The 27570-nt window shown below is 42.9% G+C and overlaps 5 protein-coding genes across 17 annotated transcripts; 4 read left to right on the forward strand and 1 right to left on the reverse strand.

Moving 5' to 3' along the window:
• Positions 1 to 93: 93 nt before the first annotated feature.
• LOC115055558 (OX-2 membrane glycoprotein-like) lies at positions 94 to 4908 on the forward strand. 4 transcript variants are annotated; one of them, XM_029521492.1, is made up of 7 exons: positions 159 to 176; positions 448 to 524; positions 2598 to 2687; positions 2855 to 3106; positions 3217 to 3534; positions 4043 to 4127; positions 4218 to 4908. In XM_029521492.1, exons 4-7 carry the CDS (start codon positions 2908 to 2910, stop codon positions 4252 to 4254), a joined length of 639 nt encoding a protein of 212 aa, XP_029377352.1. In that variant the 5' UTR covers positions 159 to 176; positions 448 to 524; positions 2598 to 2687; positions 2855 to 2907; the 3' UTR covers positions 4255 to 4908. The 4 variants fall into 4 exon arrangements, with proteins under 4 accessions (XP_029377344.1, XP_029377352.1, XP_029377326.1 ...); XM_029521484.1 differs by lacking the exon at positions 448 to 524 and having other exon boundaries at positions 94 to 176; XM_029521466.1 differs by lacking the exons at positions 159 to 176; positions 448 to 524 and adding an exon at positions 2296 to 2349.
• A 246-nt stretch (positions 4909 to 5154) lies between these two features.
• LOC115056851 (OX-2 membrane glycoprotein-like) lies at positions 5155 to 7854 on the forward strand. 5 transcript variants are annotated; one of them, XM_029523609.1, is made up of 8 exons: positions 5155 to 5448; positions 5538 to 5876; positions 5959 to 6264; positions 6340 to 6372; positions 6467 to 6559; positions 6635 to 6725; positions 6809 to 6868; positions 6956 to 7854. In XM_029523609.1, exons 1-8 carry the CDS (start codon positions 5355 to 5357, stop codon positions 7035 to 7037), a joined length of 1098 nt encoding a protein of 365 aa, XP_029379469.1. In that variant the 5' UTR covers positions 5155 to 5354; the 3' UTR covers positions 7038 to 7854. The 5 variants fall into 5 exon arrangements, with proteins under 5 accessions (XP_029379469.1, XP_029379480.1, XP_029379495.1 ...); XM_029523620.1 differs by having other exon boundaries at positions 6527 to 6559; positions 6956 to 7852; XM_029523635.1 differs by having other exon boundaries at positions 6527 to 6559; positions 6688 to 6725; positions 6956 to 7851.
• Positions 7855 to 8368: 514 nt separating this feature from the next.
• LOC115056822 (OX-2 membrane glycoprotein-like) lies at positions 8369 to 11210 on the forward strand. Of its 3 annotated transcripts, XM_029523566.1 has the most exons (7): positions 8369 to 8535; positions 8924 to 9262; positions 9334 to 9639; positions 9715 to 9747; positions 9842 to 9920; positions 10005 to 10064; positions 10164 to 10393. In XM_029523566.1, the coding sequence occupies exons 1-7, from the start codon at positions 8478 to 8480 to the stop codon at positions 10252 to 10254; spliced, it is 966 nt and encodes a 321-aa protein (XP_029379426.1). In that variant the 5' UTR covers positions 8369 to 8477; the 3' UTR covers positions 10255 to 10393. The 3 variants fall into 3 exon arrangements, with proteins under 3 accessions (XP_029379426.1, XP_029379419.1, XP_029379434.1); XM_029523559.1 differs by having other exon boundaries at positions 9918 to 10064; positions 10144 to 11210; XM_029523574.1 differs by having other exon boundaries at positions 9918 to 10064; positions 10164 to 10349.
• On the forward strand, positions 10599 to 21390 carry LOC115056840 (OX-2 membrane glycoprotein-like). Of its 2 annotated transcripts, none has more exons than XM_029523597.1 (8): positions 10599 to 10985; positions 12112 to 12201; positions 12356 to 12473; positions 12552 to 12875; positions 13084 to 13413; positions 14332 to 14616; positions 15211 to 15312; positions 18434 to 21390. In XM_029523597.1, exons 3-8 carry the CDS (start codon positions 12407 to 12409, stop codon positions 18436 to 18438), a joined length of 1113 nt encoding a protein of 370 aa, XP_029379457.1. In that variant the 5' UTR covers positions 10599 to 10985; positions 12112 to 12201; positions 12356 to 12406; the 3' UTR covers positions 18439 to 21390. The 2 variants fall into 2 exon arrangements, with proteins under 2 accessions (XP_029379457.1, XP_029379448.1); XM_029523588.1 differs by having other exon boundaries at positions 10600 to 10985; positions 12363 to 12473.
• Positions 19048 to 26908, reverse strand: btla (B and T lymphocyte associated). Of its 3 annotated transcripts, XR_003841833.1 has the most exons (7): positions 26420 to 26908; positions 25341 to 25667; positions 25158 to 25199; positions 24932 to 25075; positions 24806 to 24837; positions 22837 to 24725; positions 22654 to 22759 (listed from the first exon to the last, which is right to left on the reverse strand). XR_003841833.1 is itself a non-coding variant. In XM_029523667.1 (6 exons), the coding sequence occupies exons 1-6, from the start codon at positions 23626 to 23628 to the stop codon at positions 21549 to 21551; spliced, it is 687 nt and encodes a 228-aa protein (XP_029379527.1). In that variant the 5' UTR covers positions 23629 to 24450; the 3' UTR covers positions 19048 to 21548. The 3 variants fall into 3 exon arrangements, 2 of the variants coding, with proteins under 2 accessions (XP_029379527.1, XP_029379518.1); XM_029523667.1 differs by lacking the exons at positions 24806 to 24837; positions 24932 to 25075; positions 25158 to 25199; positions 25341 to 25667; positions 26420 to 26908 and adding exons at positions 19048 to 21631; positions 21803 to 21916; positions 22012 to 22056; positions 22250 to 22291 and having other exon boundaries at positions 22433 to 22759; positions 23553 to 24450; XM_029523658.1 differs by lacking the exon at positions 22654 to 22759 and having other exon boundaries at positions 23809 to 24725; positions 24932 to 25057.
• Between the last annotated feature and the right edge of the window lie 662 nt (positions 26909 to 27570).

Genomic DNA, 27570 nt, shown 5'->3' on the forward strand with positions numbered 1-27570 from the left:
CAGTTCTGAGAATGATGTGCGATCCTAGAGTCTAATACCTGACTTACTTTTTATGTTCACAGATCCCTTAACGATGTTCTCTCCTTGGGGAATGTTCTTGACACTTTAGTGGTTCATAGAACTCTTCTGCTTTGAATGGACCTCCGCCTACATATATCCTGTTAAAGTCATTATGGGTGAGAAATTCATTACCATCACCCTTCTTTTTGAGTACCTTTCTGTTTATAACAGCATGATGCCCTTTGGCAGATACCACCAAAGATTCAGTGCAAATTCCTGCTATGTGCATTTAAATGACATTCTTTCTTTGAGTTCTGTTGTTCCACTTTAAAGTATGACTTTGCAAATTTTTGCCCTACAAACACAAACATCACTACACACTCTTTTGTTGTTGTTTTTGTGGTGCTGGTGTTCCCCTGCAACGTTTAAGATTTTACTTCTTTACAGAGGAACTACTTCTTTGGCCAAGAGCATATGATACGAAAGCCCCCACCCTTTTGTGAGAAGAATATGCCTCACACAAGGTTTGCAATTCAAAATCAACACTTTCTGCAGCCTGCGACAGGTAAAATGATTAGCATGACACGAACAAGCAAACAAGTCAGCTGCTCTGACTGTAGGCATGACAAAAACTATTTTAAGATCAAATAAATCCAAATCAGGGGCAGCGCGGCAGCATTGTGGTTAGCGCTGTTGCCCCACAGTAGGAAGGTTGCAGGTTTGGTACCCGTTTGCAGTGTGGGTTTCCTCCGACCATCCAAACACATGATGTTTGTGTGAGTGTGAATGGTTGTTTGTCTCTGACTCTGTGCTGGTGACCCGTCCAGGCTGAGCTGGGATTGATGAGATGATTGATGAATAAATCCAAATCAACATTCTATCCAAGTTGGCCACTGGAGCCTGTAGTGCTGATACTTGCACTATTTAAGTTTCCTATTCCTGTAATTTTACCAGTTAGCCCTGCACTCATCATAATCACTGTTTCTGTTTTTCTGCACTGTGCTGTGTGCAGCATATCCAAGAGTCCCTCCTCTGAGAAAGCCCTGTATTTTCCTGCAATCTGACCAAGGTGTTTTTTTCAGCCAACCCTTACCAAAACCTATATAGAACAACCTAGGTATATTTTTCTTTTTGTTTTCTCTTTTTTTTTCTTCCTGAGACACACTTCCTGACTCTTACATCAGGGACATTGAATTTGTTTTTGTACTGACTGTCAACAGCGAACTGGCCCCATTGACCAAAATGGTACTTCCTGACAGAGACAGATCACATTGTTGTAGCTTTGACACTCTCATGGTAATACAAACCATGAGCCCTTTCACAGTTGTGTGGTACCTGGTAGGTAGGACAGGTACTTCCCATCATGTATTTATAGTTTTTTCTGTGGAAGACTCCCTGACTCAACACACCCTTTATGTATTATGTAACAGTCTGCACCTATCGATTTTAAATGATGAATCTGGATTTTAATGTATGTCAGCAGTCACACCAGGAGTTACCCTGACATGAAGACATTGTGTACGTTCCAGGATGAATCGATTGGTGTTTAGTCAACAGGATGTCACATAATATTAATATTGATATTATACTTATTATTGAGCAGAAGACACTCGAACTAACCGGGCCATAACAGGAAATATGTCATCGGTAATGACATCCATTCAGGGAAATTGTCTTCTTCCGTGCTGGTTGTTGGGATTTGGTGAAAGGGATCATGATGTAGTAGTGAAGTTTCACTCTGATTTTTGAGAATGCTGAGAAACATTTAAAATGTTCTGGTAAGTATTTCTCATCTTGATTTACAGAAGTTCAGAGTTTGCGTGTGGGCTTTCCCACACTGTGACCTCCATATCACATGACGGCAATCATGCATAAAGTGTTAGCCTATCATGGGTAATAAGGCTGGAACCTCAAAGCAAAAAAAAAACAAAACAAACAAACATACAGTACTTCTGCTTTGTTGATTTATTTATTTTAAAGTTGAAGTTACTGAAATTGTTGCTGACTTACTGGACTTCACAGTTGCATCATCAACTTAGTGATAAAAATTGTGTGAATTTGCGTTGTTAAAAGGTGTGGGAAATTTCTATTGGGGCAGGGGAAATGTGCTTTTGTGGTTTGTTTTATGAGGTCAGCATGGAGTTTGATATCATATACAGTAAGTATAACTCGAGGAGCAGCGTGTTCCTAAAAGGCGTGAGCTAATCCTTGTTGAAAATCCCCACCCCTTTCTCTAAGTTTCACTTTGTTGGAGCTTTAAATGCAGTTCATGGGTAAAAATGAAAGCATCTGGATCATCAGTGGTGAAAGACAAAATGTTCCTCCTGGTATTTACTTTGCTGGTCAAAAGTAGGTGATGCTATCAGATAGGAATGAGAGAAATGCCTTCTAGATTCAGAGCACCTGTTTATTTCATGATTATGGAGAAAAACTGGTTATTATTAAGGTTATTGGTTCTTTATTGTTTTGTATTTTATTTATCAATGTCCTTTCTCATGAAAGGAAGTCAAAACCTATCTGTACTTCATGTCTACCTGAATCTATGTCAGGCTGTTTGAAATCTGCTCTTCCTGACAGTCAGCCTGTTTTATTTTTAGCTGTAGCTGCTCAAGTAAGTGGCGATGGAAATGCAACGGCTGAATATGGTGGAGAGGCTTACTACAGATGTACACTGGAAAATCACAAAGGTATGTTTTTATTCTTTTTTTTTTATATGGTAGTTTTATTTGGAAGGCATGTCTGCAGTTGTAGTGGGTTTTATTTTTGTAGTTTCTCTGAACAGCTGCTGTCAAACTGCTCTGTTTAATGTCCAAACTGTAAATATTGAGCTGATAAAAACCTGCCTTCCCTTCAGACGTCCTCCAGGTCACGTGGCAGAGGCGTAACAAGGATGACTCACTGGAAAACATGGCAACATACAGCAAGCGGTTCGGACAGCAAGTAAATGAGCCTTATCTTGGAAAAGTGATATTTACAGAAGCGTCCCTAAACTCAACATCCATCAGTCTGCGGGATGTGTCATGGCAAGATGAGAGCTGTTATATTTGCTCTTTTAATGCGTTTCCTGATGGGTCCAAAAGGAGGGAGACCTGCCTCACTGTGGAAGGTAAAACAGTGAATGTCATGATGTTTCAGACGTTTGGTCAGCGGTCAAAATATCGACATTTTCTGGGTTGTAGTTCTCACAATGATCACTTTCATCATTTCACCATAAAGGAATATCATCGGTGAACACAACAGTTGCTCCCAAGGAAGAAGACATGGGAGTTGTGTTCAGCTGCTCCGCCACGGGTAAACCAGCTCCAACCATCGAATGGCTCGTTTCTCCGGACGCCGCCTACTTAGACAGTCCGAAAACCATGACAGTGAAGAGCAGTGACCAGACGTTTACCAGCAGCAGAAACATCACCCTGAGATTACCCGAGGGTTGGGACGGGCACGTGGATTGTCTGCTGAACAAGGGCCGAATTGGACAGCGGCAGGAGAGGATCCATTTCTCTTTAAATGCTGCTCAGCCTGAAGACAAAACTGATGGTTTGTATATCAGTTGTTTTATGGCATTGTTTTGGTCGCATGTTGTCGTTAAAGTGGTTACACAGGAAGTCAGGCTGTGACTACAACTGAACTGACTAATCCAACCGAATAGTTAGGAATTTCATTGTTACTCATTCCAGCTTCACAGAAATCATTGTCCTTATTGGTTTCCTCTTGAAATGAGAACCAGGAACCAGTCCATCAGGGAATAATCTGCATAGTGACACAATCTCTCAGTGACTCATCGTTACATTTTCAGTTTTTCTTTTGAAGAAAGGGGAAAAAACCCCATGTCATAGTACAGTGATTTGTTATTTATGATCAGCAGTCATCTAACTAACTCATCTTCCCGGTCAGGATCAATGGTGTGAATTTGGGAAATTAAAACTGAAAATTTGAAAGTAAAAATGCCACCGCAGATATTTCCCTGTTCCTCTTCTGAGTAAATGTTATTTACCTAATTTCGTGAATGTCAAGTCTGAAGAACAGGCTTTTCTTTCTTCTCCAGGGAAAAGATCAACTGTGGCAATCGCAGTCGTGCTGGTAGCTTTTATTGTCTGCATCACAGTCTTCGGAGTGAGGTGGAGAAAAAGGTGAGCCACATTAAAGTAAAAAAGATATTTGGTTCAATATCCACCCAGTATCTTATCAATGCAGTGAACTTTGCTTCTCCGTCTCTCCAGCAGGTTAAAGGCCAACGCAAGGGAAGAATGTGTGTAGTCGTTTGCCATTTCAACTTTCTCTATTTATTCTAAAAAGCATTAGATGTATTGGATGTAACTGTGTTCCTTTGCGTCTGATATTTTAGACATCTCAGTGGATTAAGCTAAAAGTTGCTAACTACCTGTTGAATGTACCTGTCCTCAGCACTTTAACTGTTTTTTGAAAAGACTCTACAAAAGTGAAAATGTAGGAGAAGTGATGGGAATGTAACCAGTTCAAAATGAAAACAGGGAAACGCAGAACAGACTGAAACGACGGCGCCACCTAGTGTTTACTGTGTGGAAGAGGAGAGAGGAGAAAAAAAGTGGCACGGCTTCTTAGATTTCAGCACAGAATTTATTATTTATTCATTTAGGAACGGCAAGTGTTGCTAAACTCATTGAAGAGATCTGAGTTTGTTGACAAAAATCACATCTATTTCTGTCTGCACAGCTTGTATGATATTACACTGAAAGACAAACTGCCACACCAGAGACACAACATGTTACTTTCTCCTTATTATCTGCACTAGCACTTGTTCAGTGTTATTTACTCCTCACAAGGACGCACACATCTACCTTCAGACATGTGGAGGGGAAGTCCCTCTTTGAGCTCATGTGTTTCAAATAATTTATCCAAATATTTATTGTTATTAACATGATTAAATGTTAATTGGTCTATTGGCTTCATGTCTTAGTCTTTTGTTGTTGTTGTTGTTGTTGTTGTTGTTGCTCTGTCTTAAAAGATGCCTGACTCCAGCCACACACACACACACACACACACACACACACACACACACACACACACATATATACTTAAAAAGAACATTTAATAGAGAAGTTCAAGGGTTAAAACAGAACCCGGAACATGCAAATGTAGAAGTTCCTCCCCCTTTCGATCTTTGGAGCGAATATACCATTATGGTGGAACAGGGGGGGGTTTATTGTGTCTCTAAATGAGCTGCTCTTTGTTATTAAATTATAATCCTAGTTGGTTTTTCATGAGAAGCTGTTATTTTTAAAGTCTGGGGTCTGATGTTCCTTCATGTTTTTTGAGAATGAGGGATTATTTGAAGCTCCTGTAGCCATTTGCATGCCTCCACCTGCCCGGCTCTAAACATGCAACAAAACGTTTCCTTTGTCTTTCTGGCGCCAAAGATGGTGCGTTTCTTAGTTGTTCACGTTCTTCTTGCACTTGGTGTCTTTCCAAAAGGTGAGAAAGGGACTTTTACTTTCATATGCAGTCATGTATGCATGTTGTTTGTTGGGGGTTTTAATATCTGGATCTGTCCTCACATGCAGGTGTAACATCCGTGGTACAGACTCATCGGACTGTGGTGGCAGCAGCAGGAGAAGACGCTGACTTCAGCTGCTGGCTCCAACAACCTAAAGATGTGATTCAGGTCACATGGCAGAAAATCTCACCTGATGGAGAGAAGAATGTTGGCTCCTACAGCAGATACTCCGGCCCCACAGTGAGTCCTGACTTCAGGGATAGAGTGGAGATAAAGAGTTCCAAACTGCAGAACAGCACCTTAGTTGTGAAAAATGTGACGGAGCAGGATGAAGGCTGCTATCTGTGTCTGTTTAACACCTACCCTGATGGTGCTCTGACCGCCAGGACCTGCCTCCAGCTGTCCGGTGAGGATTCTGCACAAATGTAGAACCACGTGTGTTTGTTCCAGATTACCAGAGCAGCCTTTGTTCGATCTCTTCTCTGCAGAGCTGCATGAACCTTCTCTACATGTTCGGGAATCGAACTGGACCGGAGAGTCGGTTGTTTCCTGCTCGGCCACAGGACGGCCTGCTCCCACGCTGACGTTGACCGTCTCGCAGACGCCCCTCAACCTCGCTCACTACAACACCGTCAGGGTCGACAACAACAACGGCACCGTCACCGTCACCGCCACAGCTGTGCTGCCGGATTTCCAGGAAAGCGGAGCACAGGTTGGATGTTCAGCTCGAGGGCTCTCCGCTCAGAAAGACGCGTTCGTGATGATTCCTGAAGTCACGCAGACGCCTGCTGATGGTGAGAAACACAGAAAAGTACAGTCATCACTGATTGTTGGTTTGTGATTGTCATGTTTGCTTTTTTCTTCTCCAGGTTCTGATCAGGAGTCTGGATCTGAAGACTCAAGTCAGTGTTTTATAAAACACAAAGATCCTGTCGATGTGATTTCCATTTACTCTGTTGTTTAATGCTCCACATCACATTTGTATTTCATTCACAGATTTCCTTTTGACCATTGTGTTGTCCTGTGTTGGTGTCACTCTGCTTTTTTCTTCTCCAGGTTCTGATCAGGAGTCTGGATCTGAAGACTCAAGTTAGTGTTTTTATTTGATTGATTGTTGCTTTATAATTTTCAGTCTATTAACAATTCTCCCTCTTTTTGTCAAAGGAGCGCACTGGTCCTTTGTAGTTTCTGTGGTTCTTATTCTTATTGTTTGCAAGGTCGGCCTTGTCGTTTGCTGGTGCAGAAGAAAAAGAAGGTAGGTGTTTGAATGTGTGTGTTGTCTGTGAGGCTTCATAAATTTTTGTTCATGAATCTGCCTCTAACTGTTAAATCCCTCAGTTCGTCAGACGGGGAGCTGGAGATGAGTGAGAGACCTCAGGCAGACCGAAGCACTGAAGTGTAAGAGTCTCACTACACACCACACACAGGAGTCTGCAGTGTGATGTGGACGTGAGTTATAATGACTTCTGATGTTTTTATTCTAAGGATCCAAAAACCTGCAGCAGCACAGGACGGACAAAACATCAAAAAACGGACACCCACGAAGAATCAAAAATCAGAAATGTGAACACTAAATGTCTTCAGCAGACTGAACACTTCTGGCTGAGGACTTCTTTTTCCCCCCAATTTATAAATTATACTTTTTCAACCCGGAAAAGAATCGACAAAAAAAATTTGAGCCTCAACAAATACATTTTGGTCAAATTTATTCCAATAAATTAAAGTAAAATTTTGATTCAAACTGCTTGTAAATATGATATTTTTGGACATTGTTAGTTAACAATCAATATTATTGGTACAGTTTTGCTGTTAGTCTGTTCTTGAAGAATAATATTAACAACAATAATCATATTTGGATTATTATGAGTTGGCCAAATGAAACATCTCTACTTTTTATACAAGTCCTGAGTTTATCTGTTTATTTATCTTACATGTATTATTCAGATTTCATCATAGGCAGAAATCCCTGGAGTGACAGGGGGGACATGCCCCCCCCAGAATAATTTCAGACACAATTAATAATTTTTGAACGATGTAGTTGTGTTTATTGACAGTACAATGTAAGCGGTGCTCATGATAATGTGCTGTTTAAATCTTTAAAGATTTATTCAGATAGTCACAGAGAGAGAAGAGAGGAGAAGAGCAGGAATATTTATTTTTTCATGTCAGAATCAGATTTTACCAACATTTTAGATTTATTTCCAGGAAGGTTTTTATCCAGGTTTATGAGTTAATTGTCTGATATATGTTCAGTTTCCTGGTAGACACTGTATCTGCTTTGTTTTTGAAACAGGATTTTTTTAATTTCCGGGTCAAATGTTGCAGTTTCTGTCAATCTCCAGTTAAATCATCACAACTTAATGAATTTTCAACAAACTTTTTTTTTTTTTTTTGCAGTATTGTCACACGTGTCAGTCTGTCAATCTGATAAACAAACTTAGATTTCTGCCTGATAATGAGTTTATTCATTGCATGTGTACATGATAATTTCATTCAATCATTTATTTTGGACTCGGTGCTGAGAAAGGTCCCATGTGTGCCTGTTGGATAGTTCGAGAGACTAAAACCTCAAATTGTAGGAAAAGTTACGGTATAAAAAAACGGGCTGCAACTTTTATCCCCCAGAATTATTCTCTAAAGTTTTACTGTTTATTGTCCTCTCAGACTAAGAAATGGGATTTCATAGTCTAAATCTCTTCCTGAAAGTGAAATTGCTTTTCAAATTTACGCTCGGAGGGCGGACGGCTCCATTTTGGATTTTTTATAGGGGCGTCGGGCGCCTTTCATAAAACACCTAAATATTAATAATCTCAGATTATCTTGTAATGGGACACCAAGATGGATGTTTATACACTCCTAATATAAAAATAGACTGATTGGCTGACTCCAAAGAGACTTTTTAAATTATGTTAACACTCCCCCCCCCCCCCCCCGCCTTCTTCTCTTCTGACGTCCCGTTTCGTTTTTATCAAAGCCAAACTCAAAGTTTTGGCGCAAATCTGCCACGATGGCCACATGTTCGTTTCTACTCTGCTCTGTCTTTTTGCTGGGAGTCTTTCCAGGAGGTATGAGATTTCTACTGTCTTTGCTTTGCTCCAGTCGTTCAATGATGTCCAGTCCATGCAAACTGACAGCAGGAGAGAAACATTTGCATGAATTAAAGTTATGCTGCAGACAGACAACACAGAAACACCCTGAAGTCCTTTTTATATGATTATATATTAGATAGAGATTTTGGCTGAATGGTGAGTGATACAAGAGTTGCAAAAATGAGAATATTAAAATGATTATGTGTCTATCAAGTGCTGAATCTCTTTTTTGTTTTGTTGTTGTTGACCTTTAGTCTGCAGACGTTGATTCATAAGAATTTAATTAATCCCCAGGAGAAAATTTGGACTATTCACCTGCCTCACATCGGATCATTTCCTCGTCCTTTTGTTTTGGCCCCTGCAGGTCAGACAGCGGTGATCCAGACCCAGCAGACCGTGGTGGCAGCAGTGGGAGAGGAGGTGCGGTTCAGCTGCCAGCTCACACAATCTAAAGACGTCGTCCAGGTCACGTGGCAGAAGATGTCACCTGAGGGGAGGAAGAATCTGGCCTCTTACAGCAAATATTCAGGACATAGAGTCACTTCTGGCTTTCACGGAAAACTGGAGGTCAGAGACGTCAGACTGCACAACTGCTCCATCGTTATCAGCCAGGTGATGGCGCAGGACGAAGGCTGCTATTTCTGTTTATTCAACACTTATCCTGTTGGCTCCATCACTGGCAGAACCTGCCTCATCCTGTCTGGTATGTACTGCGTTTCTCTCTGTGCCATGAAGCCTCCACGTAATTAAATCTGTTCGATCTCTCCTCTGCAGAGCTGCATGAACCTTCTCTACATGTTCGGGAATCGAACTGGACCGGAGAGTCGGTTGTTTCCTGCTCGGCCACAGGACGGCCTGCTCCCACGCTGACGTTGACCGTCTCGCAGACGCCCCTCAACCTCGCTCACTACAACACCGTCAGGGTCGACAACAACAACGGCACCGTCACCGTCACCGCCACAGCTGTGCTGCCGGATTTCCAGGAAAGCGGAGCACAGGTTGGATGTTCAGCTCGAGGGCTCTCCGCTCAGAAAGACGCGTTTGTGATGATTCCTGAAGTCACGCAGACGCCTGCTGATGGTGAGAAACACAGAAAAGTACAGTCATCACTGATTGTTGGTTTGTGATTGTCATGTTTGCTTTTTTCTTCTCCAGGTTCTGATCAGGAGTCTGGATCTGAAGACTCAAGTCAGTGTTTTATAAAACACAAAGATCCTGTCGATGTGATTTCCATTTACTCTGTTGTTTAATGCTCCACATCACATTTGTGTTTCATTCACAGATTTCCTTTTGACCGTTGTGTTGTCCTGTGTTGGTCTCACTCTAATCATCTTCATCATCCTACTAATATTTTGCAGGAGGTAATTTTCAGCTTCAGACTGAAGACCCGTCAATAAGTAACCTGAGAAGTGCTCGTTCATCTCTGACTTTTCTTCACCCCCTAGTCTGTCACGACGGGACGGGAGGAAGAGCAGGACACCAAAAACAGTCACAGAAGCTCCCAAGTAAGACTTAACTATTGGTAATTATTCTCATGACGTGATCTTCCCTCCGTCTGTCACTTTTCCCAGCTGACTGATTTAGTCGTCTCATTTTATCTGAAGACAGTTCGTGGAGCAGACATCTGCAAACAACCCCCAGCTGGAGCCTTTGACACACAAAGAAGAGGTGTCTGGACCAACACGAGCCGTTTAGAGACACACAACAAAACACAAGTGGCTCACCGCACTGCAAAAATGGCGACACACATACTTTTTTGTTTTTCCCTCCTTTCCCCACTCCCCCACAACAACTACACAATCAGACCTCACACGTTTGTTGTGGCTTTTTTATTTAATTTGCTGCTTTTAGAGAAAGATTCTCTTCAAACTACAGCTCAAGTTTTTTTATTAAAAACTAAGTTCTATGTTTTGCTTTGAATATGTGATTGTGATGATGTTTTTGTTTTAATTTTTATTTATTTGATTTATTTCTCTGACATGTTCAATGTAAATCATCTTTGTTAACATTAATATGATTAATAATTGACCACTGCCATTTTATACTTATTTTTAACATGATTGTTTTTGTATCATGGTTTTTGCACATTTTTACTTCATTGGTTTTCTAAAATAAAGGAGATGTATTTGATTTATATAGTTATAATATCAGTACGGGAATATATTTTTGTTCAAACTGAAACAATGCTGCAGATGTGCGTTATGGCCACTGGAGGACTCTGTTCCTTAATCGTTCATGTCTCAGGAAGAGCTGAGGCGGGTTCAGGAATGAGGGATTGAATTGTTCCTGCAGGAACTCGGCACTGAAGGCTGGGAGCTTCATGTGTGAGCTATGGATCGTTCGTTTCCAGTTTCACATCACCTGCAGCACGGGGAGCTTCTCTAATCCTTGGAGCCTCCTTTAGTGTAGGTTTTGACTGTCAGTGGGTAAGTCAGGAAAATTACTCAACAGCATAAATTCTAAGCAATCCCGTAATTTTGAATAGTCCTCTATTTTTCCTTGAAGCTGAATGTAAGACTCAAAGTTTAATGTTGAATATTTGGATGTTTTTCTCCGACTCTAACGTGACTTTGTTTGAAATGGCACTTTATTTGATTCTTTCTCACGAATGTTTCATTGAATGAAACTAAATTAAAGCTGAATTTATTTGACTTCGTTGTAACTTTGCCACATGTCCTTGTTGCACCTGATGGATGAAGCTGATGTTTACTTTGTTTTAGTATCAGTATCATATAAACAGCTGTGGTACACATCTGGATGTGGGGGGTTGAAGCTGCCAGTTGATTGATTGGATCAGATTTCTTAACAGCCCCCCATTCACACATCTGCAGAGTTTTTGTAGAAGGAAAGTGATTGAAGCGCTGCCCGACAGGAGCGGGCTGCGTGTTGGAAACCAGATGGTTGGCACCATGAAAGAGAAAACTAAGACCCATAAAGCTCTGAGGTCCGGACATGGGTCTGTTTTGTGGTTTAGCTGAGGTTCTCTCTCCGCAGCAGGTCCCCTTGGCCTCGCCTGTAGACGCTGATCAAAGGCCGGGCTTTGCCTGAACCCTGCTGATATCAGTTAGGTTGCAGTAGCATCGTTCTTCAGGAGCTGGGCTGGACTGACTGTTGAGTGTAACATAAAGTTACACACGCTGTGATCCCCTTAATGACTAATATCCTGTCATCTGGCCTCTGTAATTTCTTCAAGGTTTGCTCCCAGGTACTGATTTTGAAATCTCTGGGTTTGATGCCGTCTAGACAAAGTGGCAGTTTGTTTTCCTGCCGGATGATTACAGGGCCTACTGGGGCAGGGCTCCTGCGGATTAACCTGTAAAACCTCCCACACACACCATTAGACCCCAGGTGATATTTCTGGAGTCAGCAGCTGTTAACATTTCTGCATTTCATTACTAAGGCAACAACCTTTAACTGAACTTCTCGCTGTATCAGACGGAGAAAGCTCCAAGCTGTTCAGATTTCTGTTTTCAGTTTATGACTAATGTTCAGATGCTCAGGTGATGCCGTCACTGCTGCTGTAATCCTCTGACTTCATGTTGACCATCGCAGCAGACGGTGTGCCAATAAGATGCAGCAACAACTGCGCTGAGCAGCCGCAGCAAGCAGCTCAACAAGTCACAACACTGGACAGCAGACGAGGTACATCGCAGGCTCTTCGTTCACACTTTTCTGCTGGTTTACAGAATGGCCTCTTTATGTGGCGGCAAAGTTCGTCACGTGGCTTCATGTTGAGGTTTCACACTGAGGTTTTGGTTGTGGCTGAAGCTGCTCAGGCTCTCTGACAGTGTTTCAGTTTGCAGCTGCAGCCTGGATGAGATATCTGGTATTCCTGCCCCGGTGAGCGATGTTTGGACCGGCCCACCTTTTCATGCTGCTGTGGATCGTAGGAGCTGCTGTTTCCAGGACTCATGGTACATCCAAAGCTTTCAAAGCTCAAGTTGCACTTCATGTTCAGATGTTTTAACCTTGCTGTCTGCCTCTTGCCTCAGGTGAGGTCATAGCCCCTTCCCGCCTGACCGTGGAGGTCGGTCGCCCCCTCATGCTGGGCTGCAACATCACCACGGCGGCAGGTGACACCGTCCACCAAGTCCGCTGGCTCAACTGGCACAGCAAGGTCCTCCTGGCGTACAAGCACAACGCGCAGGCCAGAATCAGCCATCAACACCCAGGCGTGCAGCTCACGGCGTCCAGCAACGATGCCAGCTTCATCACCATCACCAGGGTGGGGCCCGAGGACGAGGGCTGCTACCGCTGCATCTTTGATGTCTTTCCCACCGGCTCGCAAGAAGGCCGGACGTGCATCAGGATCACTGGTGAGTCCAGCTCCTGAGACGTCTTTGGTTCAGAGTGTTTGTTTCGCTCGCCCAGAATGCTTTAAGACAGGAAGTACTATAGAGAAAGCCCCGCCAGCCAACCAGCAGTGGTGTTTCCTGTTGTTACCATAATTATTTTTATTGCTGCCCACAAGAAAAAAACTTCCATTGTACATTTGAAGCTAGTTGCCCTTTATCTTGGCCCCAGGTAAGGTGCGACAGGTGGGCAACAAGACCGTGATTAGCGGGAAGCCAGCCACCCTGTCCTGCTGGTACAGCCTCCCTGAGAGGGTCCACCAGGTGCTGTGGAGGAAGACGGCCGAGCAGGGCGACACCACCACCATGGCCTCCTACAGCAGGAAGGGCTACCACAACATAGAGGAGCACTTCAGGGATCGGGTCAGCCTGAGCCGGACTCTGAACGACACCCAGCTGACCATCCAGTCAGTCACGACGGAGGACGAGGCCTGCTACACCTGCGAGTTCAACACCTACCCCGACGGCACCAGAAGCGCCACTTCCTGTTTGTCGGTCTACGGTGAGACTGCTTTGGTTTCTCTCTGTATTAGTCAGGTTTACAGTCATTCTTCACATCATTATGGGCTCTGAAGCAACATGGAGATGGTGTTTCTGCCCTTCCCGTCGCTCCTTGTTGCTCTCATTCAGAAGAAAAAAATAATAAACGAGTCCCAGTTGTGTATACTATTCAACAATATACTGTGGGCAGAGAGGAAACATGGGCGTGTGTCCCTGAGTTAGTTCAGGAAGGGGAAACACAAACAAACCAGAGCTGCTTTAGGGGGCCATTCAACTCCTGCTCTAACCCGCCACTTCACTGACACTTCACTAACTCCGTCCTCTTTCTGCCACAGAGGTGTAACGTTCAAGTGTGTAACTTCAGGAGATGTAAGCGAACGCTGCAGGGGTGGATGTGCACGTTCCTTCACGAGTGACAACGATGGCAGAGGGAGGAGCTTCACTGAGGGGAATGGGGTGATTAATTTGGGTGAAAGCCCGGGTGATGAGGAGCTCACTGTTTCCCTCCACACAAGGCCTCAGTGTGTGTGTGTGTGTGTGTGTGTGTGTGTGTGTGTGCGCGCACTTCTTTCTCTGCTAAACAAGCTTTGCTTCTGTTTAAACTGGTGGAACCAAATATCCAGACACACAAACACAGAGTTAGTAAAAGCTGCTCTGCCTCTGTTCTCTATCTGGAGTTTGTTTGCAGGGTGACTTGTGTCATTGTGTCCTCGGGCCAAAGAGATTGACAGGCGACGTCCTCCGTCTCTCCTTCTCCGTTACAAAAGCACGAGAACAGAACAGACGTCTTTCTGTTGTCTGTCATCGACAAGCTCAGACAAAACACAATATGGAACTAAATGTGTGGTTTATTGAACGTGGACTAACTATTCATACAAAAAAGAAAATCTCGAATCAAACATAATCGTTCCTTTTCCAGTTCTCCCCAAACCAGAGGTGACTCACGTGACCTCGTCTTCAGGGGTGACCGAAGCCAACTGCACTGCCCAGTCTCGCCCTGCTGCCGAGATCACGTGGAACATGGAGGGGGACAACCGGACACTCGGGCCGCCCATCTCCTCCGTCTACGATCAGGGAGACGGCACCACGATAGTGACAAGCACGCTCTTCTTCCAATCGGGGCTGCTCAGCGACCTGTCCGTCAAGTGCATCGTGCTGCACCAGGGTTTGGACAAACCGCTGACAGTGTCCCTCAACAAACATGGCGAGTCCCTCCTGTGGAGAGACACCTCCAAGTCCAAGTCCAAGCATTTTGTTTATTTTACATGAATTTAAAAGCACAAAAAGTAAAAACCTTGAAGAGACACAACAGGGCTGACATCAACATTGATTTTTACCAATATGTAAAAACCACATGCTTTTCTTTAACTGAAGGCTCTCCGGCACTGACAGCTCCACTCAGATTTGTGGTGTAAGGATAAGAACACGAAACATTTCCTGAATGTTGTATCGTTAAAGGACACATGGGTGACACCTCTCGTGGTAAAACAACACACATGACGTCATGTTTAGGAAAATAAAAGCATGATATGTCTACCTTATGGAGCTGCAGATTTAAAACTCATAATTTCTCAAAAATATGTACGACCATTTGTGCTTCCCGTTCTTGGCTTGTGCGTATCCTTAGCTATTTTAGTCGAAGGTAATTATGGCTGCTTTGATGGAGGCCTGTATCCTGTAAAGCAGCAGAATACGGGAAGCATTACTCTGGTATATGTTTAGCTGGATGTGCATTGATGTGTGGGATGTTTAAACATGCAGAAGCTTTGCAGTAAATGTGTGTGTCTGTGTGCCGCAGTGGCTCCAGCCGTGGTTTTCCTGCTGTCTGTGTGCGGCGTGGTCGCCGTCCTCCTGCTCTGTCTGTGCGTTTGTCTCTGCAAGTGCTTCATCTGCACCGACGGTGAGTCCAAACGGAGCAGCCATGCACACATTTGTCAAATTCTTACTAATGACACTTTGACTTTCTCAGCTTTAAAATAGAGCAGCTAAAACAACAAGGTCATGCCTGTTCCGTGGTGGTTTTCCAAAGGCATTCTGGGATGTGGAAAAACGGTTACTCCCGTTATGAGATTATCTCTCAGTTGTAAATTTAGTGGCTATTTTGGGATTGTACTCTTCTTCTATGGTTATGTGTTCACCACCAGAACTCTGTGATGGGACACAAACACTGCTGATATTTGGTGCATTGTTTGTTTTGTTTTTCTTGTGGCCTGTGGTGCTGGCCAAGTTTCGAGTGCCTCTTGTCATCGTAGTGATTATGATGAAGTGTTCGCATTTTTTCTGCTTACACAAACAGAAAACATCCTGGAGTTTTATGAGCCCTGACACAGCTGCAGCAGCACAGCCAAAGTTTGACTTTCTGTTCAGAGTTCCCATTTAAAGCTGCTGTTATCATATATGTCATCTGCATGGTCTGCACAAACCGCCAGCTCATCTGGAAAACAAAGCGTTTCGCCTTCATTTGGAGCGTGTTTCAATTAAAGCAGCAAATTTTCAATGACGCTTTAAAGTGAACGCAGAAGAATAATTCAAAATATGTTTCACTGAAACACAAATTCTTATGAAGACAAAAAAGGAAAGTGAATAAGTTAATAATGTAAATGAGACTGTGAGGGGGTGAAATCGCTCACGCTCCTCCACAGATGAACCGAAGGTATCGTCCTGCAGTTACTTTCCACACAGACGTGTCAGGGTGGACGCTGTGTGCCGGTCAGCACCTCTCCCACACTCTTTGTCCGGGCGGCGTAATGTGGCATGTTGACCGATGCCCATTTCCCCCTTATCGTAAATTTTCTTCCCACCGGGGAGAGGAAGGGTTGACCAAACTCAGCTGAGCTTTGGCTGATGTTTTGCCAGCCAAATACAATTTTCTGAGTGTCAAGGAAGAAAAACAAAATGCAAGGTTAGGACGATCCCCCTGTGATTCTCCGTTTGGCAACATAAACCTTAAAATTGTCTTTTCGTGATAGACGAGTCTTGTTTTTTGTTTTTTTTGGTCACACTTACAAAAAGCACTAAAAAGATTTAATAACCAATGAAAGATTTCTGGTCAGCCCTTTTTCTAATCAGGACGTTAAAGTGATTCATGAGTTTCCTTCTTCCTCCAGCACCTCTTTGTCTCTGTTTTCTTGTGCGATAAGAAGGTTGGAGGTACATAAGCGTATTTTGTCAGTCTCCTGAAGACAGATCTTTATTCCTCCACATCTCATCATCCAGAAGCCTGTCGCCCACAAGAGACACAGAAGACAAAGGCCTCAATCATGCTGTTGATTTAAGACTTTGTGTTTTCACCACACGGGATTGTCATCACTATCTCAAACATTGTGTGTGTGTGTGTGTCTGTTATTCACAGTGTTGTGTTGGAGCACAACCAGAGATTTGCAGTTTGGTCACTATGAAAATAGATCTCTCTGAGGAAATCAGGCTCCTGTTTACTTGGAATTTTTCTCAAGTTTTCCAACTCTTTAGGTCCTGAGCTGAATAACAAGTGGTTGTGTTGATTGTCTTGAGTTAGCAGCCAGAAGAAAAGACTGTCTAATCCCTTGCCACAAAGGGGGGACGGACATTAGGGGCCATGCGGGGCGGGGGGGCTGCAGAGCCTGAAGCTGAAAGCCTGCCCAGTTGATAATAACGTGGCCTCTCACACTTGACTGTCCACACTGTAATTCCCAGTCTTGGCTTGAAGGAGACGTGCCAGTAATTCAGCCTTTCACTGTGACGGGGCTCAGATTGTAGTTAAGAGGAATATTATCATTGAGCGCCCTTCAAAGTTCATTCAGATTGTGTCAAATCAGAAATCTCTCATGACATCATATCACTTTGTGGTTCTTGTGTGGCTCAGTGAGAGGCAGACTGAGGAAATACCTTTTTAATGTAAAGTAGTGTTGTTTCTGTCTGAATGAGAGGAGTCCACTGTGCACGGCCTGAAAAGCTGCGGCGTCTGCGGCCGAGCTCGGGCTGCCAGCCGGCCACAACATGGCTTTTGTGGCTCCCTCTGAATCAGTGGGCGTAATTTAGCCGGGGCTGGGAAATGGGGTCAAGGCCCGGGGGCTCTTCCAGTAAAATGCCACCGGCCTATTTGTGTCTGTTTTTGGCCTGATTTCCGGCAGAGATGCACCGACCAGAAGGTGCAGCCCCGTGATGGCTCAAAGAGCAGGAGGCTGACCACAGATAAGAAGCATATAGCCATAGAGGCAGAGGTGTCTTTTAATCTGGAAACACCACACCACAGGAAACACAGCGAGGGGGGGCCCCCCTGGTGACGCTGATTGTTCTTCAGAGATTAGCGGAGGGCAAACAGAAGATTGTTCTTTTAGCGTCTTAAAAAGAATCAGTTTGCTCGTGTGGTGAAAGTGACACCTGCTGGTGGAAAAACTCAAATCAGCTTCAACCTCACGGGACACGTTTCTGTCTGTGTGCTGTTTTTATTGAGTTTCCAGTCACTCTTGCCCAAATAAACTCTTCGTCCTCTCGTGTCCTTTCATGTCATAAATACGTCACAATGCAGCCACATGTATGTTGAGGTGCGGCAGGCGTTTAATTAAGGCTGTGGAATTCTGCAGTGTTTCATGACTGTGGTCTTTTTGGATCTGAGTGGGCGTCCTGGAGACTCTTTGTGTGCGTGTGTAGACATGTATGTGCCGCCTCTCGCATTCCTGTGTGGGATTTATGTCAATGCAATGACGTCCGTTTTAGTTGTAGAATTTCTCACTCACGCACAAAGTTCGTTTTTTAATAATATATGTACATATTTTGTATCAAATCTGAAAATCAGCCTGAATGTGTCATAAATGTAAATAAATTCAACTGCTCTGACGTCCTGATGGGTAAATAATGACCGCTGGCCCCTGATTAATCCCTGATGTCGCTCTCATGGACACCTCCAGGAAAAAGGTCCCACCCTGACAGGACATGCAGACTTTAGAGGAAGGATTTGATTTGAAACAGGAAATGAAACATGTGAAAAGTTTCTGATGATTGATGGTTGATTAACCTCGTGTCCCTCTGTCCTCTCTGTCCAGACTGATTTGGAAACACGCCGTCAGCGCTGCTTTGATGAGGGGCCAGTGGAGATCCTGAGGGCCGGGGTCAGAGATGGGACGGCACCACGAGCTGGGAAGACACTGTTAGTAATCACATCTAAAAATGTATTTAACACTAAACGTTACTCTCACAGTAGAGACTTTACTTTGATTATTACGTTTGAAGACAAACTTTACCCTCTAACCTTGCAGAGTGTGTGTGTGTGTGTGTGTAAAGTCAGCTTTTATATTTTTTATATTTGATTAGAGTTTGTTCACATAGAGTTCTAACTTTATTGGGAAGATGATTATTGTTTTTATGATGAAGAAAAGCCTCATTCTCATTACTCATCAAACTAAATCAATCTTGACCTTGTGGGTCATACTGCTGCTGCATCAGATCAGATTCTTTGTTTTCACTGTATACCGCGGGCTGTTTAAATATGTGATCCTTAAAGTAGTACTGAAAAAACACCCCTATAAATTTGAAATAAATCTTTAAAAAAAAAGTTGCCGTAGGTCTGAATCCACCGAAGCGTGAACCTGAAAACCCCCATTTGTGGTTTTATCAAATAGAGACACCATGTAACTCACAGAGGGGATGATGGGAAAGAATGAGAGCTTTGGTAGACTTCAAAACGCTGAAATGAACCCTGCAGTTGTAGACCGCTGATGTACATTAACTGGAGGCATTTGGTGAGAGTGTGTTCACTAACAAACGTCTCCATAATTTTGTAGAAAAGTCATTTAATGAAGGAAAAAAAAAAATCATATATTCCACCAAACTTTTAAGATGATTACAAGATTTATTTTTCCACCATGTTTAGTCTTCTCATTTTTTAGCAGTATTCACTTTGTATTGTTTTGTGAGTTGGATAATATTGTCGTCCTTTTTTTTATTTTACTGCTGATGTTTATGCTCTGTAGGGTTTTAATGTAAGGCAGCTGTGGGTGGTAGAGCAACCACATAGAAAAGCTACATTATCGGAAGCCCATTTCCTCCGCAGCCCACTCCAGTGACTTTACACTTCTTCTTTTTCTTATGACGAACAAATGCAAGTACTTAAACCTTTAAATAGGCTCAAATGCACCCAGTTTCACAAGTGTCATTATTTTTCCAGAAAAACTGAACTTTTTTAATAAAATGTGCTACCTGGGGGGTTTAGTGCTGTTCAGAGACTTCATAAAGTGTCCAGAATAAACCATATTTTTGTTTTTTGAAATGGACTGCAGTCGTAATTGCTTCATGTGAAACTTTCACAGACAATAAATGAAAATATTTTGCTCTAATAGTTTCCATAAATGTCACAAAGACAGGAAAAGCGGACGCGTTCCAGATTATTCTGATTATCAGTGATGTCGTTAGCAAATTGTGTGACTTTTGATAATAATATGGAGGCTTATCTGGAGGAAACTTGTGTGAACTCACAGTAAAGTCATTTGTTTTTCCATCTGTTGCTGGCTTTTATAGATTGATCATAGGAAATAATGATTTCAATCATATTACTTTTCCTTTTTTTTTTTTTTTAAAGCTCAGTCATATAACGTTTCACATCAAGATAACAAGGCACCATCATGTGGTTCAGGATGTTGTGTCTCCGGCTCATTCAGCCCTGATTTGAAAAAAAAAAAAAAAAATTGAAAACATTCAAGTTTTGGAACTTCCTTGTTTCTGAGGGGGCTCGTGTGTGTCTTGGTGTCGGTGGGCGATGAAGCGTGCTGAGTGGGGTGGGAAACAGAAGTGAGAATATCTGTGTGTGCATGTGTGTGCAGGCGGTGCAGCGTTGTGCTGTTAAAACCACAAAGGTAGAACATCCAGCAGGCCGAGCTGCTCCACGCTCATCTTTCTCATCACTGCTTCACTTTTGGCCTCTTCTGTTTTTGTTTTTTGTTCATGTATAACTGTTATCAGAGAGATCAGTGTGGTTACAACTTTGCGGTCACACAAGTTTTCATGAGGAACTCTGGCTGACTGTGTTCAAGATGGTGAAGCTTTAATATGACCACCTTCTTCTTCAACAATAACTGCAGCATACCTTCCGCCATTCAAGTCACCTTTGAGGTGGTTCCTGCTGCAGATGTATCATGTTGTGCAGCTTGTAAACTTTCAAAAGAGGATGCTGGAGAGATTTTTAGTTTCAGTCTGAAGTGAAAGGTGTCATTTCCTGCTGATCTTGTGATGAGCTCAGTGAATGAGATAAAATGTGGCAGGCTGAGATAAGAATGATGCTGACGAGTTTGTTAACCTGTAACGTGTTTATCTACTGATGCTCATCAAATTCCTCCTTAAAAGTAAATTAAACTAGTTTGAACCAATTTTGGGTTCAGCAGCTGTACTTTTGAGGAAAAAATGAGCAACTCTTGATTGAAAACGTTTCCGTTCAATGTGATCAGTCAACAATGATTCCTGTCTGATGTAATAACGGGCTTCTTTCTTCTGTTTTGTTGCCATTTGTTCATCTTTTATCGCACATTAAGTGATGTAAAGTTAACATGCCCATTCTTTTAAATCTACATGAAAAAACAAAAACAAACGTTTGAAAATACAATAAAAGATTTATCTTTCAGTGAAGCATCATTCTGCGGACAGCCAGGTGATGTCTTCTGATTCTGTGAAACCACTTCCACAGCTTTTTCTTTACGGTACACGGCAATCAGTCTATTTCTGCTTCCTGCTCATCAGTTCACAGTCTGTCTGCTTCCAAATGCACAGAACAGCCACAGAACACCCAATTCAGCCATCAACCAAGGAAGAGCGGCCCAAATTAGCACATTTAAAAGAAGCATTTGTTCCGGATGTGGGCACAAAGGGTGTTAGCTGCACAGGAAGCAAAACTATTTACCTGTAGTGCTTAGTTACAGCATGTGTCATAAAACAGCTCGCTGAAAAGCGTTTCATCGTATGAAAGATAAAAAAAAGAAAAAAGAAGCAGGATCATTTCAAAACGCCACATTTACATGAAAATACGAACCACAACAGCACGAAAGTCGCAAACTTATTGACTCACTTGCCACCGAAAAATGTAATTTCAGCTGCCAGGCTGTGACTTCCATTGTTGAGATGATCGATGTGAACTCTAATATCAGAAAGGTCAACTGTTCAAAGCGTAGCTGGCTAGTTTTCGTAGATGTGACTGGTCGAGGAGGTGTGATGGGAAGGTGGGCAGCTTGGACCTGGTGTCTTCTTCCTGGATTCTCCTGCACAGCAGAGCAAGGTAAACTCACTTCATGACACAGTGATGCATGCACAGTCTGCCATTTTCAATCTGTCTTCCTTGATTTGTTTGTCGGATGCAGCCTCACCAGCACGGTGCTGACTGACCCTGAGGAACAAATCAGCGACTGTATGGTAGGATCTAGAACTCTCACCTCGACATCCTGGATTAGTTATGACACAAAAGGCTGTTACGATGATGAAGAACACCACAGCCACAACCAAATGGATAATGTAGGGCCAGAAAGTGTCCTGAGCTGTCGGGTTCACTGCAAATCAGAGGAGGACCTTTGATGCATCAGTGATTCACAGACACGTGTACATTTATTTCATCAATTCAAATGAAAGCTGAGTGAATAATTACCGAAGTCTGTGGTCGTCCATGAAGCTGTGGTTGGATTATCTTTGGCTGTACAAAAATCAATCAGTGACTTTCACTTTTACTATAAGGTTATTTAGCTTTATCTACTTTATAGAAAAGAGAAAAAGGTGAAGTAACTTTGGTGACCTTGTTTGTGAGAGTAACACAACTAGTGTTTGATGAATCAGACTAAATCATGTGAAGTCCTTCAACAACAAAACTCTTTGTGAACTTTTCTTACTTGTGTCATTCTGCCATTTAACTGTGGTAAATTCACCATCACCTATAAAACAATACAGGGATGTTACAGGTCTGACTGATGATTTAATATTTTACACAACAAAGTGAGACTGGATGTAACTGGATTTGTTCAGTAAGTCAGGAGCAGTTAGAAATGTCAAATGAATGAAAAAGGCTCACTCACCTTTGACTGTCACGTTGATTACATGACTCTGACTACCTTCACTTCCACAGCAATACAGACCTGAGTCACTCCTGAGTATTTTATTAAAGATCAACTTTGATATTCCTGCAGTACTGTTTATCTGTTCCCATTCTGCTGTAATGTGACTGCTGCCGCTGACAGGAACAGGAACAGGGTGGGTGTTGTTCTCAAGTTTAATCCAGGAGATGGTTGGTGATTTGTTGCAGTAAAAAACTGGACATTTAATGATGAGTTTTTGCCCGCAGGAAGGCTGGTACAGAGTGTTACGACGCACTTGGATTACTGTTTCACATTCTGAGTCTTGAGCTGCAGGAGGACAAAGACAACACACACTCAATACTCTTAAACACGAAGCAATTCTTTGGGATAAAAAGACTTCATACCTGTTTGATACTGTGGAGAGCTTGAATCCGAGTCCAGTTAATGATAGACTGGATTTTAAATGACGACTTCTTCTGAACATTGTTATGTACTGAACCATCTTTGATGGAAAGGGTTCGGTGTATGACAACATTTGGTGAACTTTTGCAGTTAAAAATGAAGAGTTTACCAAAGATCTGCTCGGGAGAGTGATTGACATGAATTAGGTCACAGAAACAGTTCTGCATCTGTGGCCATGAAACTGAGAGTTGGTCGACAGTGTGTCTGTGGTGAAGGCAGTTTTCTGCCTCTCAGGTTTACAGGAAAGGTGTTTTTCTTTTTCTTTTGCTTTTACAGAAAGTTAAAAAAGGAAATATCTGAGATGTTTCATATCATCCCAGCCAGTAAACTGATGTTTAGTTTAGTTTTTTTATTTAGTGGTTAATGTGCCGGACAAGACGCTGAAAGAAATGTTTGATCTGCGTAGATTAAGTCAGAAAAGTAGGCTACAGTAACAAATAATTTATCCCTTCTTCTCAGAGCTGCATTTAGGAAAAAATGTCTTCCAATAAAGAACTATAAAGCTTTCTTTTTCTTTAATCTTAAAGATATCAGTCAAGCAACAACCCGTTTTAGAATTAAGGCTCTAACATACAATATAGTAGATTGCTGTCCAGCTGAGACTTTAAGATGTTTACTGACTGAGCTCAGGATTTAGACATAAGCAGCAACGACTTACTGTCAGCTCCCGAAGTCTGAATGAGTGATGCCGAGATAAAGGCAAGGAGGACGATCAGGCAGGAGTTGGGGCGCATGGTGGAAACGTGCAGATCTCCTTCTGTCCTCCTCTCTCAAACAGCTAATGCTTAAGTGGTGAGCACACGTCATGTATATTAGATGGTATGTGGTGAACTGAACTTCCTGTTTTTGATTGGGGGCATTTCATTCTCATACACAGCAACATCATTGGTGGATGTAAAACTGCAAAGCAGGTCGTCAGTGTAGGATATTAGTTTAAATCACACAGTGGATACACAGAATGTTATTTGATTGCACAAAATGATCAGATAGTTGTTACATTCTCAAAAAAATTGTAAGATCGCCTGATTACAGCAGGTCACAATTGTCATTCATACATTCAAAGCTGATCTGATTCAGGGTGAACAATCATGGCGCCTCAGCTGTTCTAAGAGTAGATTCAAGTCACGGATGTGCAGCAGCTCAGGTCACAGCTCTCATGGAACAACACATAAAAACCAAAATCACCACTCCGCAAAAGGCACATTTAGTTTGGTGACCACCTTTTCTCCTTTCTGTGTCTTTGTGAGCTCCGTTACAGTTGATTAATGACATTCCTCCTGCTCTGGTTATTCACTTTAAGATAATAATCAGCTCAAAGTTTCACTGCCTGTCTCCAGTTCCCTAATGTTCCGCCATGTTGGAAGTGAGAGACCATTTTTTGGTTTTGTCACGGCCTCACAAAGGTTCCCAGTGTGCAGGACTTTTTTGCCATTTAAACTTCCTGGATAGACTTCTTTTTTTCCAACACAAACAGACCCTTTGCCAAGTTTTTTTGCATCCTCGTACTTGCTGTGACGGAGGTCATTGTATCCTCTGCTTTCCTCCAGTCTGTTTCGAGCCTTTAAGACACTCGGATAGCTGCGTACTCTGAAAACTCCTCCTGCGGCCTGCGTGGCCGAGGAGCAGCAGCCCCTGAAGCCGGCTGATGGTTGAGTGCAGCGTACACGACGGAAGGCCCTTCGTCTCTGTCCTCGTTCTCCTTGCCACGAACATGCTGATTCTCATTTGGCCTCCTCCAGGTCGACCTCCGACATGGTGGAGCAGCCGGGCCTCCTCTTGGTGAAGGTTGGGGGCTGGCAGGTGGAACCTCACCCACGGGGATCACTATGTACTGCACACATGAAAATAGAGTACATGACATTAAACCTTGAAAGGACTCACATCTGGGTCTAAAATGTTTCCTCATCTTACCTGATTTTCAGTCTCTTGCTTCTTTGATTTTCCTGCGTTATCGACATTTTTGTGAGATTAGTTTCATAAACACCTTTCTTACAAAAGAGGATTACATATGATGTTAAGAAGAAATCTGGATCTCACCTTGACACCCTCGCATTGATAAAACAGATATAACTATCACTATAAAAACAAAGGACACAATCCCAGCAGCAGCGTACACATACATCATTATTCCCTCAGAGAGTATAGGTGGCAGTGATGTTGTGCCTGAAAGAAAAGTTAAGACTAACACAAGTAACACAACTAAGTGTTTGATGAATCAGACTAAATCATGTGAAGTACTTCAACAACAAAACTCTTTTCTTACTTGTGTCATTCTGCCATTTAACTGTGGTAAATTCACCATCACCTATAAAACAATACAGGGATGTTACAGGTCTGACTGATGATTTAATATTTTACACAACAAAGTGAGACTGGATGTAACTGGATTTGTTCAGTAAGTCAGGAGCAGTTAGAAATGTCAAATGAATGAAAAAGGCTCACTCACCTTTGACTGTCACGTTGACTATGTGACTCTGACTACCTTCACTTCGACAGCAATACAGACCTGAGTCACTCCTGAGTATTTTATTAAAGATCAACTTTAATATTCCTGCAGTACTGTTTATCTGTTCCCATTCTGCTGTAATGTGACTGCTGCCGCTGACAGGAACAGGAACAGGGTGGGTGATGTTCTCAAGTTTACTCCAGGAGATGGTTGGTGATTTGTTGCAGTAAAAAACTGGACATTTAATGATGAGTTTTTGTCCACGGGAAGGCTGGTACACAGTGTTACGACGCACTTGGATTACTGTTTCACATTCTGAGTCTTGATCTGTCAGAAGAAAATGACACAAATGCCGTTTGTGTATTAATAAAATGTATTCATACTCACCTCATGCTATGAAGCGGTCTCAGTGTAGCATAGGATTGTGAAAACAGGCCTCTTTAGGCCAAAAAATGTATTTATTGTATGACATCTCATGTTATTTCACATAGCTGATTGGAAACAATATCCAGATCACATTCACCGCATAATACTCTCTAAGTGAGATGGTGGAAGTAATACAGGACAGACAAAGAGTCATGATATGTAATGACGAGATCGAAAAATAATAAACAGTAAGTCAAATTTAACTGGGAGCAGCATTTGCAATCAGTTGAAGGAACTGAAAGAGCTTCACCTGAAGGGGAATTATGACGGTTTTACCATAAATGCTAAGCTGGAGTTTTACTTTAGTAAAGCAGCTGACAAATGTATCTCAAGAACCTGACTGATATTAGCAGTGTGGAAAGCTAGTCTTTGGTATGTTGCAACATTTACACCGAAAAGGAGCGAGCGTTGGTGCCTGGGATGAAAGTGACTTAAAACCTGAGTAGAATTGAACACATGAGTTGAAAGAACCCTCAAAGAAACCAGGCCGCCAACTTTTACAAGGCGGTGGTTACAGAACACACCTGGAAAGACAAAATCTGCTGACTTTTCAGTCCAAAGACCTGATTTGGCACATTGGAAACCAACACAGGAAGGAAAGGTAGCGCAACACAAATACTGAGGCAGCACAAGAAGTAAAAATGGTAACTTACTGTCAGCATTTGAGGTGAGAACCAGTGCTGTTAAGATGGACATGTGCAGGACGGTCCTCCAGAGGTCAGCCCTCATGATGGGAACTCAGAGCGGCTCTCCCCTCACCTTCCACACACACAGAAACCAAAGCAGAAATGTCCATCCAAGTGCATTATGTGCGCAGATCTGGGGTTGTTAAAGTTCTGCTTCCTCTTTCTCTTTTCTCAGCTCAGTCCTGTCCCACCTCTGCCTCTTTCCCCCCTGAAAGAGGGGCGGTGAATGAAGTGGAGGGGACTGTCTGTCGGTGGGTGGTCTCGCTTCTGCAAGTGCTGCAGGTCCAATGTCGGGAAAGGTCTGAAAAGAGGGGATTCCCACCGATCCCCCATCATACAGCCAGAGCAGAGATGTTATGTTTTGTGACCTTCTGTCTCAACCTCTCCCATGCTCTTCATTTCCGACTTTTGCTTCAGTGTGTGCACCTCTGCGTCTTATTCTTTACTGCTTGGCAGCACCTGTGGTTCAGCCTCTTCAAGCACACTTCCTCTCTTTCAGCCCTCCTTTCATCTCTGCCATCTGCTTCTCCTGCAGCCTGGTGTGGCGTCGTGCACAGTGGTGTGGTTTTGGTGGAGAACATACAGTTCACTGAGGAGGAGGTGGTACTGTGGCCTCTTGGCCTGAAATGCCCACTCTGCTGATGTAAGTGTGGTTTCGTGGGGATTGGTCTCCGGGCTGTTATCGTAACAATGACACAGCCAGTCATTCACATCAAATTCAGATGAAGCGTTTCAGAGAACTCGCTATTTAACCTGTGAGGAAACTACATGAGGTAAATAAGACTGAGCTGTGTCATGAAGACAGAAGGAGAGCAGGTCTAGACCAAACTCTTTATAAATTTATTTAAAGAGACCCAACAGATCCCCCGATGAGCAAGCACTTGGCAACAGTGGCAAGGAAAAACTTCCTTTATGACCCAGAAACCTCTAGCAGAACCAGGCTGAGGGGGGCGACCATCTGCCTCGACCGGTTGGGTTGAGAGTGGGAGAGAGAGAGAGAGAGAGAGAGAGAGAGGCATTGGGGGGGTGTAGGCAGTAAATATAAATATATATATAAATAACTCAGGGTTTTTAAATACTTAACTAAAATTCAAATAAAAATGATTAACATCTACAAT

The sequence above is a fragment of the Echeneis naucrates genome, chromosome 2, assembly GCF_900963305.1.
Source record: "Echeneis naucrates chromosome 2, fEcheNa1.1, whole genome shotgun sequence".
Lineage (NCBI taxonomy): Eukaryota > Metazoa > Chordata > Actinopteri > Carangiformes > Echeneidae > Echeneis > Echeneis naucrates.

Bases quoted from the DNA above. Each gene is read 5' to 3' on its own strand.
- LOC115055558 (XM_029521466.1), top strand. From the start codon at position 2,316: ATGTTCCTCCTGGTATTTACTTTGCTGGTCAAAA. The intron at 2,688-2,854 runs GTATGTTTTTAT...CCTTCCCTTCAG, and splicing joins TACACTGGAAAATCACAAAG to ACGTCCTCCAGGTCACGTGG. The intron at 3,535-4,042 runs GTTTGTATATCA...TTTCTTCTCCAG, and splicing joins GCCTGAAGACAAAACTGATG to GGAAAAGATCAACTGTGGCA.
- LOC115056851 (XM_029523609.1), top strand. From the start codon at position 5,355: ATGCAACAAAACGTTTCCTTTGTCTTTCTGGCGCCAAAGATGGTGCGT. The intron at 6,373-6,466 runs GTCAGTGTTTTA...TTTCATTCACAG, and splicing joins GTCTGGATCTGAAGACTCAA to ATTTCCTTTTGACCATTGTG. The intron at 6,726-6,808 runs GTAGGTGTTTGA...TAAATCCCTCAG, and splicing joins TGGTGCAGAAGAAAAAGAAG to TTCGTCAGACGGGGAGCTGG.
- LOC115056822 (XM_029523559.1), top strand. From the start codon at position 8,478: ATGGCCACATGTTCGTTTCTACTCTGCTCTGTCTTTTTGCTGGGAGTC. The intron at 8,536-8,923 runs GTATGAGATTTC...TGGCCCCTGCAG, and splicing joins GCTGGGAGTCTTTCCAGGAG to GTCAGACAGCGGTGATCCAG. The intron at 9,263-9,333 runs GTATGTACTGCG...TCTCCTCTGCAG, and splicing joins AACCTGCCTCATCCTGTCTG to AGCTGCATGAACCTTCTCTA.
- LOC115056840 (XM_029523597.1), top strand. From the start codon at position 12,407: ATGTTTGGACCGGCCCACCTTTTCATGCTGCTGTGGATCGTAGGAGCT. The intron at 12,876-13,083 runs GTGAGTCCAGCT...TCTTGGCCCCAG, and splicing joins GACGTGCATCAGGATCACTG to GTAAGGTGCGACAGGTGGGC. The intron at 13,414-14,331 runs GTGAGACTGCTT...TTCCTTTTCCAG, and splicing joins TTCCTGTTTGTCGGTCTACG to TTCTCCCCAAACCAGAGGTG.
- btla (XM_029523658.1), bottom strand. From the start codon at position 26,495: ATGAGGGCTGACCTCTGGAGGACCGTCCTGCACATGTCCATCTTAACA. The intron at 25,668-26,419 runs GTAAGTTACCAT...TTCTTCTGACAG, and splicing joins TCTCACCTCAAATGCTGACA to ATCAAGACTCAGAATGTGAA. The intron at 24,726-24,805 runs GTAAGATGAGGA...TCATGTGTGCAG, and splicing joins AGCAAGAGACTGAAAATCAG to TACATAGTGATCCCCGTGGG.